Source organism: Amblyraja radiata, chromosome 21 (genome assembly GCF_010909765.2).
Source record: "Amblyraja radiata isolate CabotCenter1 chromosome 21, sAmbRad1.1.pri, whole genome shotgun sequence".
Classification (NCBI taxonomy): Eukaryota; Metazoa; Chordata; class Chondrichthyes; order Rajiformes; family Rajidae; genus Amblyraja; species Amblyraja radiata.
In genome coordinates this window covers 18,582,416-18,600,722 of record NC_045976.1, presented here as the reverse complement: position 1 = coordinate 18,600,722, position 18,307 = coordinate 18,582,416, and the positions used below count along the sequence as shown (strand labels likewise).

General features: G+C 42.0%; 1 protein-coding gene across 10 annotated transcripts in view; it reads left to right on the top strand.

The window, feature by feature from the left end:
• anks1b (ankyrin repeat and sterile alpha motif domain containing 1B) overlaps positions 1-18,307 on the top strand; it is a 703,274-nt gene that overhangs the window by 480,810 nt on the left and 204,157 nt on the right. For all 10 annotated transcript variants that reach the window (XR_004415215.1, XM_033039691.1, XM_033039692.1 and 7 more), the window contains one exon: positions 9,801-9,966. Coding sequence is in view for 9 of the 10 variants with exons in the window: in XM_033039691.1 (XP_032895582.1) it covers positions 9,801-9,966 (166 nt within the window). In the remaining variant the exon portion in view is untranslated. The remainder of the gene's footprint in view (positions 1-9,800; positions 9,967-18,307) is intronic.

Here is an 18,307-nt window from a genome sequence, read left to right as displayed (position 1 = left end):
AATGGTGACGGGTTGATCATGACAGTGACCTTGACCTCAGTTGGGAGATGAGTGGTTGCCAATCTGTGATTGAAACTTCAGAAGGTGGCAGAATTTTCTTACGACTGTCTTGGTGAACCTTAAACCTGCAGAGGCTTTGTGCTTTGGGGAGGTTAGATAGAAGCATGGGGGATTGTGTGGCCTGGAGGATAAGGTCACGTGCAGGCTTCCTCTGTAGGGGACCCTCGACGTTCCTGCAGCCTTTCCCACATCCATGATCCAGCTCCAGCATCGATCCCCATGTTGCACAATGATTCATGACCAAATGGCAAAAACTGCTTTAATTTAGTTTTTAAACACAAAGTTAGAACAATTATTTTGAATTATAAATATAAGCTATTAATTTAAGTGTCTAATATTCCCACTATTCACGTACTATTCACGTTTCGCTGGCCCGGGGCAGCCGGCAGCCTGAAGTCGCGGCATGAAGCCGCGGTCTGCAGAGCTCCAGCTGGTGCGGCGTCTATAGCCCGGGATCCCTCGTGGGGGACCCGGGGGAAGAAGAAGCCACCACTGCCGGCCCGCGGCCAACTTCTACCGCGGGGCCGGCGTGGACTTACCATCACCCCTGGAGGGGAGCTTCGACCGCCGGCCCTGCAGTCTACGGTGCTTCTGGCTGCGGCGGGGACTTTCAATATTGACCGCCGGCCTGTGGCCTACAACAATCTAAAGCCGCGGTCTCCGGTGAGGAAGAGCCGATCCTGGACTGACTCTGGACTCTGGGCCTGTCCATGGAGGAGGACTGGCCACATTTTTGTGCCTTCCTCCACAGGCATTCATCACTGTGGTGGATGTTTGTGTTACATTTTGTGTGTTCTTTATTATTGTATCGCTGCTGACAACCCAATCCTTGCCGGGTCACTGCTCGTGCGGTCGACCGGTTGGTGCAGAGAGTAACTTTGAATGTTTGTCTCTTCGTTGATTGTGTCCCTTTCTTTTTTAAAAAGCTACTGTAATGCGCCCTTTAAATTGCCCCTCGGGGATGAATAAAGTGCTTGATTGATTGATTGATTGATAATTCCTACTGTCAATAACGATTGACTTTTAGCTCTTTTAAATTCAGTCAGCCTTACACCTTTTATATTTTACAAATCACGGTATGTTTCATTCTGCTACAACGGAGGTGACATCGATCTCTTCCAGCAGTCACCGGGGAATTGTCCCAATGTACAATGGCTACTTTGATGCAGGAAGTTCATATGCATTGTGTAAAGGGGTTATCACTTGTTAAACATGAGTTAATCCTGTTATAATGTACATTATTTGCAATGTTTTGATTTATCAAGATCTAATCCAATAAAGCATAGCAGAATAATCAACCAAAAAGAAACTTCAATAATGGGCGGAATCACTTAGAAATAACAAATTACCACTTTACCAGTAGAAATTGGGCAAAGTGGAGCAGTTCAGCTATTGATCATGTTGAGTGATAATGGACACCAGAATTGTTCAAAGCCCTGTACAAATGAACATCAGAATAAATAAAGTGAATGTGGAAAGCAGGTACCAGGCCCTTTTATTCAACCATCTGTGAAAATTATAGATTTGAAATTTCCATACTGATGTTCGGATATGCAGATCAAAGGAAGCTAATGAAAATTGTCTGGACATTGAAGGCTAAATTATCCGAATCAACTTCCTCTGTGCAAGTCAGTGAGTAGTTTGTGGAAGGGGATGCTGAATAAGGGCTTGAAAGTCGCTTAGACTAGAAAAATAAATGAATATCCAGGCATTTGCTAATTCTGTGCATGTGCCAGTGCATGTGACATACTTCTTCTATGAAGTACAGCAACACCATGCTGGACTGAGCCTGAAAACTTCAAACACCACTTTATTTATTATGAAATTGTCCACATCTGTTTAGGAGCAGTTGGAAATTGCTCCCTGTTCAAAACTGCCAACCCAATTAGAAGGCAGACACTGCTCATGAATATGCACCTCTTGTGTGTATGATGATAACATAATCGGTACCACACTTGATGTGTTTGGGAGGGACAAGCTGGTTGCTGCTGCACAGAAGCTGTATTTAACCAAACATCCTTCCTGTCCTGCTGATATGTTGCTTTACGATTCTGTTGACATTTAGCCATTCATGCTCTCCTTACAAAACAAGATGGAAGCAGGTATGGTTACTGTCACATTGTTATGATCCAGACTGTAAGATTCAAAACAAGCTTTGTCAGTGTACAAGAGAGCAAACTTGGAAGAACCAGGACGTGCTGAATCATAATTCGTGAAGCATGAAATCAGTAGAGTCCATTGGTATCAAATTCTATTTCTAGTCTATCAGGAATGACTCATTACTTTCAGTTTGCCATGACTGTGTGCTGTTGTTATTAAGGACTTCCATATAATTATCATTTGTGGGAATGTCTTTACACATTAATCACATCCTTACGCATTTAGCTAAATAAACCACTCCCCGTATATAGAGCAGCCTATCAAAATGTTATCATACAATTTGGATGTCTTGCAGTTATTTTTACATGAGGCTTGAAGCAGTTGTAGAAAGGCATAGTGTGAACTAGTCAAATCACACTCCTGGATATTGTACAGCCTTCACATTAAGACATCCCAGCTTGCTGTGGTTACAAAATTTTCCTAGGGGAATAAGTCAACCTATTCCTATGTGCTACCGTAATTAACAAACCATAAATACTGTATGATCCCAAACAATGCCAATAAACAGAAGAGACCTTTTCCCCCATTTGAGTATCAGTGGCCTGACCAACCTGTTGAGCTGACAAAACGCTTGCACAACTTTCTTATTACCGTCATGCAATGCTGACACTGGTATTCAGCTGCCTGGTATATGGCTTCCCCATTGTTGTGGTTTTCACAATTTATTTAAGCTTCTATACTTTACAATTGCTAAGAAACAAAGGGATATGCAGGACTGAATGGTGTTGAGCTGAGTCCAGAGAGAGACTCAAGGACTAGTGGGCTTTTAGGGCAAATTGCACACTGGGTTTTATTACTAAACTACCAGAGCTGAAGTTAGATGTATTCATACTGTATGTCGGTGCTCTGATTAGGCTCTATTTTGAATGTGTTCGGTTTTGGTTTCTGAAACACATTCAAAAGATTTATATTCTAGAAATAAAACAGAGAAGGGCAAGGAGACTCAACCATAGTACTTTGTAAGAGTGTGTAAGATAAATTGAAAAATTAAAGATATCTTTAAGTACTTAAACCAATGACAAAGCATGATTATTATTGGAATAATTTACAGAGGATGATGGAGGTAGAGGATGTTCTGGAAGGATGCACTGAATTTCCTCCTGGGTCTTGCCGTTTATCAGTTTAGCAGCTGCATGCATTAAACATTAAAAAAATTGTGATATAGTGAATTGCCGGGAGTTGGAACTGCGAGGAGACTTTTTTTTCCAGAAATCAACCTGCAGATTAGTTGTACTATTGGTAAAGTGTAATGTGACAGATGCAGATAAGACAGATTTCACAACAGAAGGGAGAAATTAAAAATAGAACAGAATAAATCATTAATTGGAAACATCTATAGTTTTCCAACTACCTGAGATTTTGCCAAATTCCTCCATAGATTGGAGCAGATGTGATATCATTTCATTTATTTGGATCTGTTATTAATCCAACCCATGCTACAAGTAATGAGCACACCTCACACCTCAGTCAGATATCTGTGCTGTTTCGGGGACGATTAGAACCTGACCAGATTGATGTTATAGAATGATATAATATTCTGCACTACAATTTCATGGACACGTGAACATATTTGTTTTGTATTTATGCATGGGATCTAGGCATTTCTTTACCTTGAGCTGTAATGGTGAGCTGCCTTTGTGCATTATTCCAGTTCTTGTATTACTAGGCATGGATTTACACGATTTGCACCCAAATGATGAAGAAGGAAGAACAATATTTTTTTCAAAATATGATGGTTTTATGATTTGAAGGGAAACCCCCGGATACTGTTGCAGTGTCGCAGCAACCAATGCAACCATGATGTTAAAGATTACAAGTACAGTGATTGTACACAGCCTTAGCAAAATGCTGATGTGCATTTTGATATGGTAAAACAATATGCTTATAGTACGTAAATGGCAGTATAAATTAATGTTTAAGCTGGAAGGACAGCTGCTTTACCTTGGATGTTTTCAAAGTCTTTCAATGTTGCCGTGAATCATGCTCATTCAGGCAAATCCCATAACACTGCTGATGGGTCATTAGTTTGGCGGAATGACTGTGAAATCAGGAGATGAGCTCTTCATTTCAGAAAATCCTTCCTTTTACCTGTTGCTGTAGCCACAGTATTTAGAGTCTTGCTGGTTCAGCTCTAGTCATTGGTAATCTCTTAAGGGCCTGTCCCACTTACATGTCCTTGGCATGCAAATTACGCGACCTCGTGGTCGCGTTGAGGCGCACGGGCATCGTATGGCCGCGTGGGGCCGGTCCCACTTGGAAGCGCGGAGGGGTATGTAGTTGTGCGCGACATCGCGCGGGGCTCTGAAATTTTTGTAGTGAACAAAATCTTCGCGCGCCAACGGCCTGTCGCGGAACTGACGGCCGAAGTGGGGCAGGCCCAAGACCCTGGTGCGACGCAACGTCTCACCTTCAACAGCAGCAGAAGCAGACAAACGATCGCCGAACTCGGCCTGGGGCTCACGGCCGTTGCGGTCCGGATCCGCCCCCACTTCTACTCCCAGAGCGGGGCCAAGAAAATTGAAGATAGACAACAAAATGCAGGAGTAACTCAGCGGTACCGGCAGCATCTCTGGAGAGAAGCAATGGGTGGCGTTTCGGGTCAAGGCCCTTCTTTTCAGACTGAAGAAAGATCTCGACACGAAACGTCACCCATTGCTTCTCTCCAGGGATGCTGCCGGCCCCGCTGAGTTACTCCAGCTTTATGTCCATCTTTGTGTCCATCTCCAGACGGCTGTGCGTAAGCATTTAATCTCGCCCGACCTTCGTGGGACCATCGCGGCTCAACGCGACCACGAGGTCGCGTAATTTGAGTGCCAAGGACACGTAAGTGGGACAGGCCCTTAAGATGTAGATAACGGAGGATTCAGCAATGGTAATCCAATTTAATGTCAAAGGCAAGTTGTTAGATCAGTGTTGGAAAAGATTTTTACAGGACTTTGTAGCAAGTAATATTCTTGATACAACAACCCAAGCCCATTGCAGTTTGTAGCCTCATCTGTATTTTGTCGTCTTTGCCTTTTCTTGATGATCGCATGGTAATGGAATTGGTTGAAAGCTGCCTTGTGTTCTGGTGAGAAAGTTTAAAGAAAACTTGAATGCAAAATTCATTCGGCTCTTCTGGATGAAGGTATTTCACTTCAAACACTTAGAAACATAGAAGCATAGAAATTAGGTGCAGGAGTAGGCCATTCGGCCCTTCGAGCCTGCACCGCCATTCAATATGATCATGGCTGATCCTCCAACTCAGTATCCCGTACCTGCCTTCTCTCCATACCCTCTGATCCCCTTAGCCACAAGGGCCACATCTAACTCCCTCTTAAATATAGCCAATGAACTGGCCTCGACTACCCTCTGTGGCAGGGAGTTCCAGAGATTCACCACTCTCTGTGTGACTTCTGCCTCTTTTACACTCAATTGCTGATTTTCACCATCATAGACAGGGACGGTTATGGAATATTTTCATTATATTAATTGTGGAGCGCCATTGCTGGATTATTGGATCCATTACTGGATACGATGCCCGTGCGCCTCAACGCGACCACGATGTCGCGTAATTTGCATGCCAAGGACACGTAAGTGGGACAGGCCCTTAAGAGATTAGCAATGACTATAGCTGAACCAGCAAGACTCTAAATACTGTGGCTACAGTAAAACAACTGGATTTGACAGGGTTTTACACATTTCATTACATCTGCGGGCATGGGATTGCTCAGGTTTGCCTAAAGCAAACTGCTCCCACTATTTAGCATGAACATGGGCCAATGCTGTGCTTTTTGGGGATGCTTGCTGGTGCTCTTGGTCTGCCCATTTGTGCTCTGTGGTTGCTTCCTCGGATCACTAAGTGGCCGATCACTTGGCCTTAAGTTTGCATTTAAGGTTAACAGGTTGTGGTGGATTGTAATTCTGCTGCTGTTCATTGCCCAATTTTGAGATTTTAGTTATGTTTTGATTGCATCCCATTTAGTGTTGTGTTAGTGCCACAGAAAATAACTCTTCAGTACAAAGACAGGACACTGCTTCCTCAGAATTGTTTGCTGGTCGTGCTGCATATACTGTCAGGGGCAGATGGATGGTGAGGAAAACATCAAAGAGTTTTCACTCTCTTGTTTTGGACCTCTTTCCATCTGCCGTTCTTCAAATGTGACTAAATTGACTCCCCCACCCCCAGCTCCCGCAGAGGCTGTAGACACTTTCTCAACGAGTATGCTCATGTAAGAAACTGACACATGTTTGAACATAGGAAAAAAGATTTGAGGCAAGCAATTGGTTGAATCATGCATGAATTTTATGGTTTCATTTTCTTAAGTTCGAGTCTTTGGTAATAAGCATTGAAATCCTACATTCAGCATACTTCGAATCCTTGCTGAAGGTGGCCTGATTCATCAGTAAGGAATGTGAAATAAACTGAGATGTCATAAGGTCATAGATTGACATTGAGGATTTCTGGTGCCATTTCCAACCTGCCTGTTTACTGGCATGCTGACATTTCTGGTGAGTCTGACCTATTGGTGGTATAATACGTCCACTGAAATGATGATGGATGAATTGGAGATGGAAATGTATTTACATTTGGCTATTTTATGGGAGATCTTTTCCAAATTTAGCACATCCCTCAGTTGGTGCAGAGGAGCTTACAGGGTTAATGTGGTTGGTTGTGGCAGCCTCATGTTTAATGTCTAGGTTGATGCCATTTAATCTATCCTTCGTTATTCTTATCATAATCTTTTATTCCAATTTGCTGGAATGTTTCAGAGGCAAGTTGAAAGTTAGCCATGTTGCTGTGGATCGAGTGTAACACTGTCCCAATGGGTAAGGTTGGCAGATTTCGTTCCCTAAAGAAATTCAGAAGGGCTACAAGGCCGTTTCACTTCCTCCCTTAGGAAAATCTGACCACGTTGCCATTTTCCTGCTGCCAGAGTATAAACAGAGGATAGTTTGGGAAGTGGTGGTGACAAGGGATGTAAAGCGGTGGTCCGACCAGTCAGAGGCCATGCTGCAAGATGCACTGAGTGATGTCGACTGGAATATGTTCCAAGCAAGTTCCAGTGACGTCAGTGAGTTCGCAGAAGCAGTTACGGACTTCATCGCAACAATAGCCGAAAACATCGTCCCCACGGTAAGGGTTAGCACCATTCCTAATCAAAAACCCTGGGTGGACAGGTCCGTTCATGTTGCCTTGAATGCTCGCACCGCTGCCTACATCTCGGGCCTGGCATCCGGAAATATGGACGCCTATAAGGTAGAGTCCTACCGACTGCGAAGGGCGGTGAAGAAGGCAAAAAGGAGGTACAGAGACAAGATGGAGTCACAGATGGAGCAGCAGGACACCAGACGCCTGTGGCAGGGGCTACGGACTGTAACCAACTACCGGAGCAGCCCCCCCTCAACCGGAAGTGCTGGTACCTCCCTAGCTGATGACCTGAACTCCTTCTACGCTCGTTTTGAGACGGGCAACATCACCCCAGGTCTGCCAACTAACAACAACACTGCCAGCGCGCTGGCTATCGAAGCTGAAGGGAGGTCCATTGCTGGGGATGTGCACACATTCTCGTTGTCTGAGCACGACGTTGGGAGGGCTCTGACACGGGTGAATACAGGAAAGCTGTAGGCCCAGATGGCATCTCGGGGCGAGTACTTAAGTCTTGTGCTACGCAGCTTGCTCCGGTGCTCACTACAATATTCAACCTCTCCCTGGCCAAGTCCGTGGTCCCTGCCTGCTTCAAAAGATCCATCATTGTACCTATACCTAAAAATGCCTCCCCAGCTTGTCTGAATGACTACCGTCCAGTGACCCTCACCTCAATAGTCATGAAACGCTTTGAGAGGCTGGTCAAGAAACACATCTGCGCCTTCCTCCCTTGCAACATGGACCCGCTACAATTCGCATACCGTCCGAACAGATCCACGGACGATGCGGTCTCCCAGGTTCTGCACACCGCTCTCTCTCACCTTGACAGCCAGAAAGGGGGCTATGTGAGGATGCTGTTCAAAGACTTCAGTTCAGCCTTCAACACGATAGTCCCCACCAGACTTGCTGAGAAGCTGCTGGAATTGGGGCTCAACACCCCCCCCGTGTGCCTGGGTCCTGGGCTTTCTCACCACCAGGCCCCATGTAGTCAAGATGGGAGGAAATACATTGAAATCCCTCACCCTGAGCACAGGATCCCCCCAGGGTTGCGTCCTCAGCCCCCTATTGTACTCCCTGTACACACATGACTGTGTGGCTAGGTTCAGCTCCAACTCAATAATCAAGTTTGCTGATGACACTGTGGTGGTGGGCCTGATCTCCGATAACAATGAGAAGGCCTACCGGGAGGAGGTGGCTTATCTGGCACTCTGGTGTCAGGACAACAGCCTCCTCTTGAACATAAAAAAAACTAAGGAGCTGATCGTGGACTTTAGGAGGGCACATCATCCGAGGACGTACACTCCATTGAGGATAAATGGGGATCCTGTGGATATGGTGAACTGCTTTAAATACCTGGGAGTCCACATCTCAGAGGATCTGACATGGACATCACACACTGCAGCGCTGGTGAGTAAGGCAAGGCAGCGCCTTTACCACCTCAGGCAATTGAGGAAATTCAGAGTGTCTCTGAGGATCCTCCAGTGCTTCTACTCAGCGGCTGTGGAAAGCATCTTGTCCGGAAATATCACAATTTAGTTTGGGAACTGCTCTGCCCGAACGCACTATGGGAACTACACTCGCCCCCCTGCAGGAACTATACATCAGATGGTGCAACTCCAGAGCCAACAAGGTCATGGGAGACCCCTTCCACCCCTGCAACAGACTGTTCCAGCTGCTACGGTCAGGCAAACGCCTCCGTTGCCATCCTGTGAAAACGGAGAGGATGAGAAGGTGTTTCTTTCCAGAGGCCATTAGGACTGTAAACTCCTATCTCACCAGGAACTAACTTTACTGTACCAATTTACTGTTGTGTGGTGTCTTTTTAAAATTGCTTTTTTTTCTTTTTTTCCCTCCCACAAATATGTAATATGTGATTCTGTTCCATTCTTTGTAGTTTTTTTGCACAATCCGTAAGCATTGCCACTTTTCATTTCACTGCACATGTCGTATGTGTATGTGACGAATAAACTTGACTTGACTTGACTTGAGAACTTCTGTCAACTGACCTTGTAGCCCCATGGACATTATTGCTAATCTTAGGTTTTTATTCAAGATTTATTTAATAAACTGATATTCCAGTTCCCATTGAACTTGGAAGGTTTTGAGCATGTGTCTTTGCATTATTAGCTTGAGGCCCTGAATGAAATTTTTAAAAACTGCAGATGTGGGAAACTGAGAGAAAAACAGAAAGTGCTAGCCTTACAGGTCTCTGGATTTCTACACCAGTAATGAAAACGCTGTGTGTTTTACTTCATGATGGCAATGGTCCACACGGCACTCAGACACAGGAAAAATGCACTGCAAAGAACCACATGATAAGTGAACAATAAATGTAATATTGTATACATATGCCACAGGTAATAAAACATTTATTTTGACAAAGTAAACTGCTCTGAACTGTATACTACACTCAGATTAAAGTCCTTAATACATATTTTTTGGTCTTTTCCAGGACTCAGAAACGAGGAAAGATGACCAAAGTCTGGATATCAGGCTGTCTCCATCGTTGGACAGTTTCCCTCCAGAAGAGGAGGACAATCCTTATGAATTCCTGACCACCGCTGTCACAAAGAAACCACGTTCCCTGGAAATATCCAGGGTGTCTTCAGGAATAACAGGTATTGAAACTTGAGGAGGTTTATCCTTTCCTTTCACCTCTATAACAAAGAAACCTAGAAAGATAGAAACATAGAAAATAGGTGCATGAGTAGGCCATTCGGTCCTTCGAGCCAGCACCGCCATTCAATATGAACATGGCTGATCATCCAAAATCAGTACCCCGTTCCTGCTTTTTCGCCATATCCCTTGATTCCGTTAGCCCTAAGAGCTAAATCTATCTCTCTCTTGAAAACATCCAGAAAATTGGCCTCCACTGCCTTCTGTGGCAGAGAACTTTGCTTCAAATCTAGCTGTGATACATGTAGGAGCAACGAATACTCCTACATGTATCACATAGGAGCATTCATTGTGAATGCATGTCTGCAAATGTATTTCATTTATATATTTTTGTGAGGCTATTGGCGGTTTGCATATGATGCACAGGGAGTACGTCCATGGAAAAGTATCAGGTGACAACTATTATCAATAGCTGACTTCAGCGAGATATTTCATCGCCCTCTGAAGATCCATGTGGGGCACGAAGCTCTCGTTTCACCCTTTTGGAAGTACAGGTCTTTCAGGATTGGAAAGAAACTGGTCCCTTTAGCACTTGCATGAGAATACATTGTTTCCTTGGTTTCTTGTTGGTCGTGTATGAGATAGAATATGTTTCAGAGATGCACAATGATCTTCTTCTTCTTCTTGCGTATGGCGTGCACAGCCTAAAGTTGTTGGACAACTTGTTCTATTTGATCTTATTTGAATGTGCACGCCAGGTTGATTGCATTCGTCGAAACAGGGTGGACCACGTGTAGGTTGCAATCTCCCACCCCACAATGATAAGATTAGAGGAATTGGACTAATGGGGTTGCTTCTCAAGGAGTCAACATGGACCCAATGTGACAGAATGAATTCCTTCGATGTCATTGTTGGCATATCCATTCTTGGCATATCGAAGATCCTCTGTTGTATGTGCCTCCACCATCATCCAAAGCAGTGCATTCAAGGCACCCCCCACTCCTTGTGTAGACAAAAACTTGCCCCACACATCTCCTTTAAATGTTGCATCTCTCATCTTAAAGCTATGCCCTACTCTTTGACTGTTCACTCTGGGGAAAATGTTTTGACCGTCTACCCTATCTATCTATGCCTCTCATAATTTGATATACTTCACCAGACGGATTCAGTAATGAATTTTATAAAGCCTTTTACGACATAGTTACCCCACGATTACAGAAAATGTATACATATGCTTTTAAAGAGCAAAGCTTACCTGAAACATTAGCAGAATCAACGATCACATTAATACTTAAAAAAGATAAAAATATAGAAGAACCAGGATCATATAGAGCTATTGCTTTGATAAATACGGATCAAAAAATAATAGCGAAAACACTAGCCAGAAGACTAAGCAGGTATGTTAGTAGACTAATAAATGAGGATCAAACAGGATTTATACCTAAGAGACACTCATTCAATAATTTGAGACGCTTCCTTAACATAATGCACTCACATAAATCTCATGACCAAGAGTTATCTATCATCTCACTGGACGCAGAAAAAGCGTTTGATCAAGTAGAATGGGATTATATGATTAAAGTATTGCAAAAATTCCAATTGGGAGAGAACTTCATCGCATGGATAAAACTATTATATAACAAACCTACGGCTAGAATACTAACTAATAATATACTATCCTCGAAATTTGAACTATCAAGGGGCAATAGACAAGGATGTTCACTATCACCGCTGTTATTTGCTCTGGTAATTGAACCCCTTGCTGAAAAAATAAGAACACACCCGGATATTTATGGTTATAATACAAAATATTCAAATAACAAAATATCCTTATACGCCGATGATGTACTATTGTACATCACAAAACCACAAATTAGTATACCAAACATATTAAATTTAATTGAGGACTTTGGATCCTTCTCAGGATATAGAATAAATTGGAACAAAAGTGAAATTATGTCGATAAAACCAAAAGACTCAACACACCTCCGGAAATTCCCCTTTAAAATAGCTACAGAAAAATTCAAATATTTGGGAATTTAAATTACTAGAAACTACCATGATATGTTTAAAGCCAATTATAATCCCTTACTTAAGAAACTAAATAATTTGATTAAATTCTGGAAAACACTTCCGATGTCCCTAATAGGCAGAATAAACGCTATAAAAATGATATTTTTACCACAAATCCTATACCTATTTCAATCAATACCTATATATCTCCCAAAAAAGTTTTTCAAAAAATTGGACTCAGACATTACAAATTTTATATGGGATTATAAATCCCATAGAATACAAAGAGCACACCTTAATAAACGAAAAGAGTTGGGGGGTCTAGCGCTCCCTAATTTTATGTATTATAATTGGGCAGTAAATATTAAAAATATGATTCACCTGCTGGACAATTCTGCCCAGCAGGTGGACTGGATTGTAATGGAAAGAGAGGACTGCTCTCCGTGTAATATAGGAGCGACTCTCCTCTCACCAATACATTTGAATAACAAAAATTATAATAAAAATCCAATTATACATAGCACAATTAGAACATGGAAACAAATAAAACAGAATCTAAAATTAAGAAACCTATCTCTTTTAATACCACTAGTTAATAATCCATCGTTTAAACCATCAATTATAGACAAATCATTTATACAATGGGAAAGAATGGGAATCAAAACGCTCGAAGATCTGCATGAATTGGGAAAATTACTATCATTTCAACAACTACAACTGAAATATAATTTGAAAAATAATCAATATTTTAAATATCTTCAAATCCGTGATTATCTGAAAAAATATACAAAAGACTATCATAATATGCCTACCGACTTACTGGATGAAGCAATGAAGACAAAGGCGGAATCAGCTAATCTAATATCGTACCTATATAACATCATCTTAAACATAGAAATACCCACAACTGATGGAATTAGAAGAGACTGGGAACAAGAATTAGCTATAAAAATTTCAAAAGAGAGCTGGGATAATCACTTACTACAGGTGCATAAATGTTCGATCAACGTACGACATACTCTCATCCAATTCAAAACATTACATAGACTACGTTATTCAAAAACTAAAATAAATAAACTCTTCCCTAATGTCTCACCCATCTGTGATAAATGTCTGTGTCAAGAAGCTACCATAGCGCATTCTTTTGTTTTTTGTACAAAAATCCAAAAATTCTGGTATGAAATATTTGATATCTTTACAAAATTAATCAAAATAAAACTGGTACCAAAACCAGAATGGATCATTTTTGGAATATCGGAAGGTAACCCTGAACTAAACGTGTTTCAGAAGAATTTACTCAATTACGGGCTAATAATGGGAAAAAAGCTCATACTTAAATTCAGGAAAAATGCGCCCACACCAACAATAAAAATGTGGATATCAAATATGTTTGAAACACTACATCTGGAAGAGATGAGATTCCTCTTAGCAGGCAAAGCAGACCACTTCCAAAAGACGTGGTCTACGTTTTTGGAACTATTACAAGCATGAGGTGCAATAGTAATTCAAAAAATAAATAAATAAATAAATAAATAAATAAATAAATAAAGGGCACCAGGATCTGGCAACGGGGGGTAAAACAACAAAAACAGACTTGGTTGGTAGTCCCCTTTCTGCGGAGTTTAATGTTATAATAGAGCGATTGTTTCTCCTTTCTTTTTCCTTATTTTCTAGGGTCTACTTTATTTCTTTACTTCCTTCTCTAACTTCTTTTCTAAGGGGCTTTCTTTTCTCAACACTCTCTTGCACCTTCACGACTCTTGCGCACTTTCCTTACTTCCTTTACTTCTATCTTTTTCTTAAAGCTCAAAAAATGAAGCGGTACAAAAAATGTATTAAGACATATGTGTTGTGTATTATTGTAACTTACCGTACTTCTAATAAAATTAAAAATAAATAAATAAATAAATAAATAAAAATGATTTTATATACTTCCATCAGGTCTCTCTTCGGACTCTGACTTCCAGAGAAAACAATCCAAGATTGTCCAATCTCTCCAAATAGCTAATACCTTCTGATCCAGGCAGCATTCTGGAAAACCTCATCTACATCCTCTCCAAAGCCTCCATATAATTCCTGTAATGGGGCAACCAGAACTGCACACAATATTCCAATATTCCAAATGCAGCCAAAATCCTATAATGCTGCAATATGTCTTCCTAATTCTTATACCCAATGTCCCAACCAATGAAGGCAAACCATACGCCTTCTTTACCACTATAACTACTTCAAGTTCAAGTGAGTTTATTGTCATGTGTCCTTGATAGGACAATGAAATTCTTGCTTTGCTTCAGAACACAGTAGGCATTTACTACAAAACAGATCAGTGTGTCCATATATCATTTTATAAATATATACACATGAATAAATACATGAATAAATAAACTGTAGCCACTTTCTTTAATCAGTTAATTCTCTTCCAAATGCGTGTAAATCCTCTCCCACAAAATGCTCTCTAATATCCTCTGTTCCACTGGCATGAGGCTTACCGGCCTATAATTTCCTGGATTATTTCTACGTCCCTTTTTAAACATCCCTTGCTATTCTCCATGCCTCTGGAACCAATGCTGTGGCTAGAGAACAAACAAATATCTTTACCAAGGCCCCTGCAATGTCCTCTCTTTATAAGCTGGGATAGATCCCATCAACCCCTGGAGATTTATGCACCTAATGCTCTTCAAGAGCCCCAATACCACCCATTCTTGATCACAAACTGCCCTTGCATCTTAATATTCTCCACATTGATCTCCATGCCCTTCTCCTTGGTGAAAACAGAGGCAAAGTACTCGTTTAGTACCTCAACTTCATTCTGACTCCAGGCCTAAATTCCCTCTTCTACCATTGAGCGGTCCTACCTTCTCCTTGGTCACCTCTTGTTTTTAATGTACGTACTGTATAAGACGCTTACATGTTTTTTCCTTAATCCGGAACTTGCCAATAGCATTTCATGCCTCCTTTTGGCCTTCTAATTGCCCACTTGAGTTATTTCCTGCTTGTTCTCTCCTTCAAAGGTCTTGTCTGATTTTATCTTTCTAAACCTTACAGAAGTTTCTTGCTCTATTCTGCACTTTACCAGTTTATCCATCAGGCTGCTACATGCATAGAGTTGCTCATTTACTCTTTTAAACAACTAGATTAGATTTCCTTCTGGTGTCCTCTGGGCACCAGATGTTAGTCCCTAAAAACTGGAATCCCAGCTGTCTGTGTGTAAACCGGACCTAAGACATAAATAAAATGCAGCTTCAATTTGTGCGTTATGCACTCCCACCTATTACAGAGTTCAGTGTTGTCTCCACGAATTCCACCAACATATTTGTTTTGTTATGTTAACTTACCCTTTATGCTAATAAATTATTTATTTTTAATTGGGCTGGGTTCTTAATAAGGAAAAGTATTAGTATATTGAGCAAGGCAAAGTGATTCATTTAAATAATCAAGCCTAGTGAATAGTTTAACATCCTTTCTGTTTAATGTGCAGCCAATTATAGAAAGTCTTATGCTATTTGCAACTAATGGACTCTGATTATCTTTCAATTCTGCCATGTTAATTAGCGTTCTGTATTTTGACTTATTTAGTTATTTACCATTTTTCGGGATGTGGGCACTGTTGATAACATTTGCATTTATTGCCCATTACCTTTTTCAGCAGCTGTTGTTCTACTGAATGAATGAATGATACTTTATTGTCACGTGACATGTCACAGTGAGATTCTTTGTTTTGTATACTGAGGGTATGCAAAGAGTCGCCACATAAAGGGCGCAGATAAAGTTACAAAGTATTCAATTTAACACAAAATATTCTATTTGTGGTCCCCTTTGTCCTTGGCAGTCCCCCCATGCCAGGTCCTCCTTTGTTCACCCTCTCGGTGGTCCCCCTATGCCAGGTCCTCCTTTGTTCTCAGCGGCCGGTCTGACCTCCGGCACCCACTGTCGGCCCATCGACCGCCAGCGCCCGTGGCCACGACCTCGTCATCGATCTTGTCCTCGACTATCTGGGAGGCGTCTGCCGCTCGCGGCCTACTTGAAAAGATCTCCCAGCTTGTTACCTGGGAGGAAGTTCCAAGGTATAGACTCAGCAGAATTGAAGGAACAGCAGTACACTCACAGGTTTTGAGAGGTGATCTTGGAATAGTCTGGAGGAGGAACAGTAAAATATTTGTAGACGTTACCCATGTGGGCTTGATGTGACCATGATGGATGGAATAAACATTCAAGGAGATGAATGGATTGACAGTCAAATGAGTTGCTATGTCCTCGATGGTGTTAGGCTTTTTGAGTTTATTTATTAAGTGTTGTTGGAAACAAGCTTATCTAGTCAAGTGGACAGTATTCCATCGTACTCCTGACTTGCCTTGCAAATGGTGGAAAGGCTTTGCAGTGTCACTAGGTGAGTCACTTGTCACTGAAAATCTAATTTCTGAGCTATTGCTGCAGCCATGTAACAGGTCCACATGAGTGTCTGGTCAATGATAACCCCTCATCCCCTCCCAGCATGGAGGAAGTAATGCCATTGGATGACAGGGGTAGGTAGTTTTAGCAATGCTAGAGGTAGGTAGACTTTCTTGTTGGAGATGGTCATTACTTGGAAATTTGTGGCACTCATGTTACTTGCCATATGTGAGTACATGTCTGAATATTGGCACTAGTCAGGCATGCAATGCCTCATTATGTGAAGAGTTGTGCAATCATTCGGCGGAAGTCATTGAAGAAGAAGCTGAAGGTGGTTGGGCCGAGATCAGTGCCCTGAGGAATCCCTGCAGTAATATTCTGGGATGGTTGACTTAAGCACAAGGTTATGTCAATTTTTACTCTTTCCATCAGTCCCTCCAGGAAAGCAGTTCTGAGTGAACGGCAGAGAAGGGGTGAGATATGAATGGTCGGCTCCTGCTTCTATATCTCATTATGTTCTGCAATGGACTTTAACTCTTGCTGTGGAGTGAGTCGAGCTGGAAGCATGATGTCACAAATTACCTAATATCTACTTTAGGTCAAGTCAAGTCAAGTATATTCGTCACATACACATACGAGATGTGCAGTGAAATGAAAAGTGGCAATGCTCGCGGACTTGTGCAAAAAACAAACAAACAAACTACAAACAGGATGGAACAGAATCACATTCTTTTACATATTAAATATTGTGGGCGGAAGGAAAAAGGGGAAAAAACAGCAATTAAAAAAAAAAAAGCAGTAGAATGGTACAGTAAAGTTAGTCCCTGGTGAGATAGGAGTTTACAGTCCTAATGACCTTTGGGAAGAAACTCCTTCTCAACCTCTCCATTCTGACAGCATGGTAACTGAGGTGTTTGCCTGACCGTAGCAGCTGGAACAGTCTGTTTCAGGGGTGGAAGATGTCTCCCATGATCTTGTTGGCTCTCGAGTTGCACCTCCTGATGTATAGTTCCTGCAGAGGGGCGAGTGAAGTTCCCATAGTGCATTCGGCCGAACGCACTACTCTCTGCAGAGCCTTCTTGTCCTGGGCAGAGCAATTCCCAAACCAGATTGTGATATTTCCGGACAAGATGCTTTCCACAGCCGCTGAGTAGAAACACTGGAGGATCCTCGGAGACACTCTGAATTTCCTCAATTGCCTGAGGTGGTAAAGGCGCTGCCTTGCCTTACTCACGAGTGTTGCAGAGTGTGATGTCCATGTCATATCCTCAGAGATGTGGACTCCCAGGTATTTAAAACAGCTCACCCTATCCACAGTATCCCCATTTATCCTCAATTGTGTGTACGTCCTCGGATAATTTGTCCCTAGTTGTTCAGTAATTCTTCTTTTCATAATGATGTTCTGTTGGTTCAATAAATAAACTCAATAAGTAATAAATAACCAATGAAGTCATTTACGATCACAAGATCTTGCAAAACAGCAATATTCTTGACATTTGAATTAGTACTTAAAAAGTAATTTGGATGTTTGGAAACAAGAATAGAAACATAGAAAGTAAGTGCAGCAAAAGGCCATTCGGCCCTTCGAGCCAGCACCGCCATTCAATATGATCATGACTGATCATCCAAAATCAGTCTGGATTTTGGATAAACCTCTGCAGCCTCTCCAAAGCCTCCGCATCCTTCCTCTAATGGGGCGACCTGAACTGCACGCTATAGTCCAAATGCGGCCTAACACATCTTATAGAGCTACATCATGACTTTCTGACATGGAGGGATATGGATCATATGCAGGCAAATGGGTATAGTTTATCGTGACATCATGTTAGGCACAGACATTGTGGGCCAAGCAGCCTGTTCCTGTGTTGCACTGTTCTATGGAATGCTGAGTGCACCATTCAAACCATTGTCCGTGGTTCAGTATGCTGGTGCTTTGACACT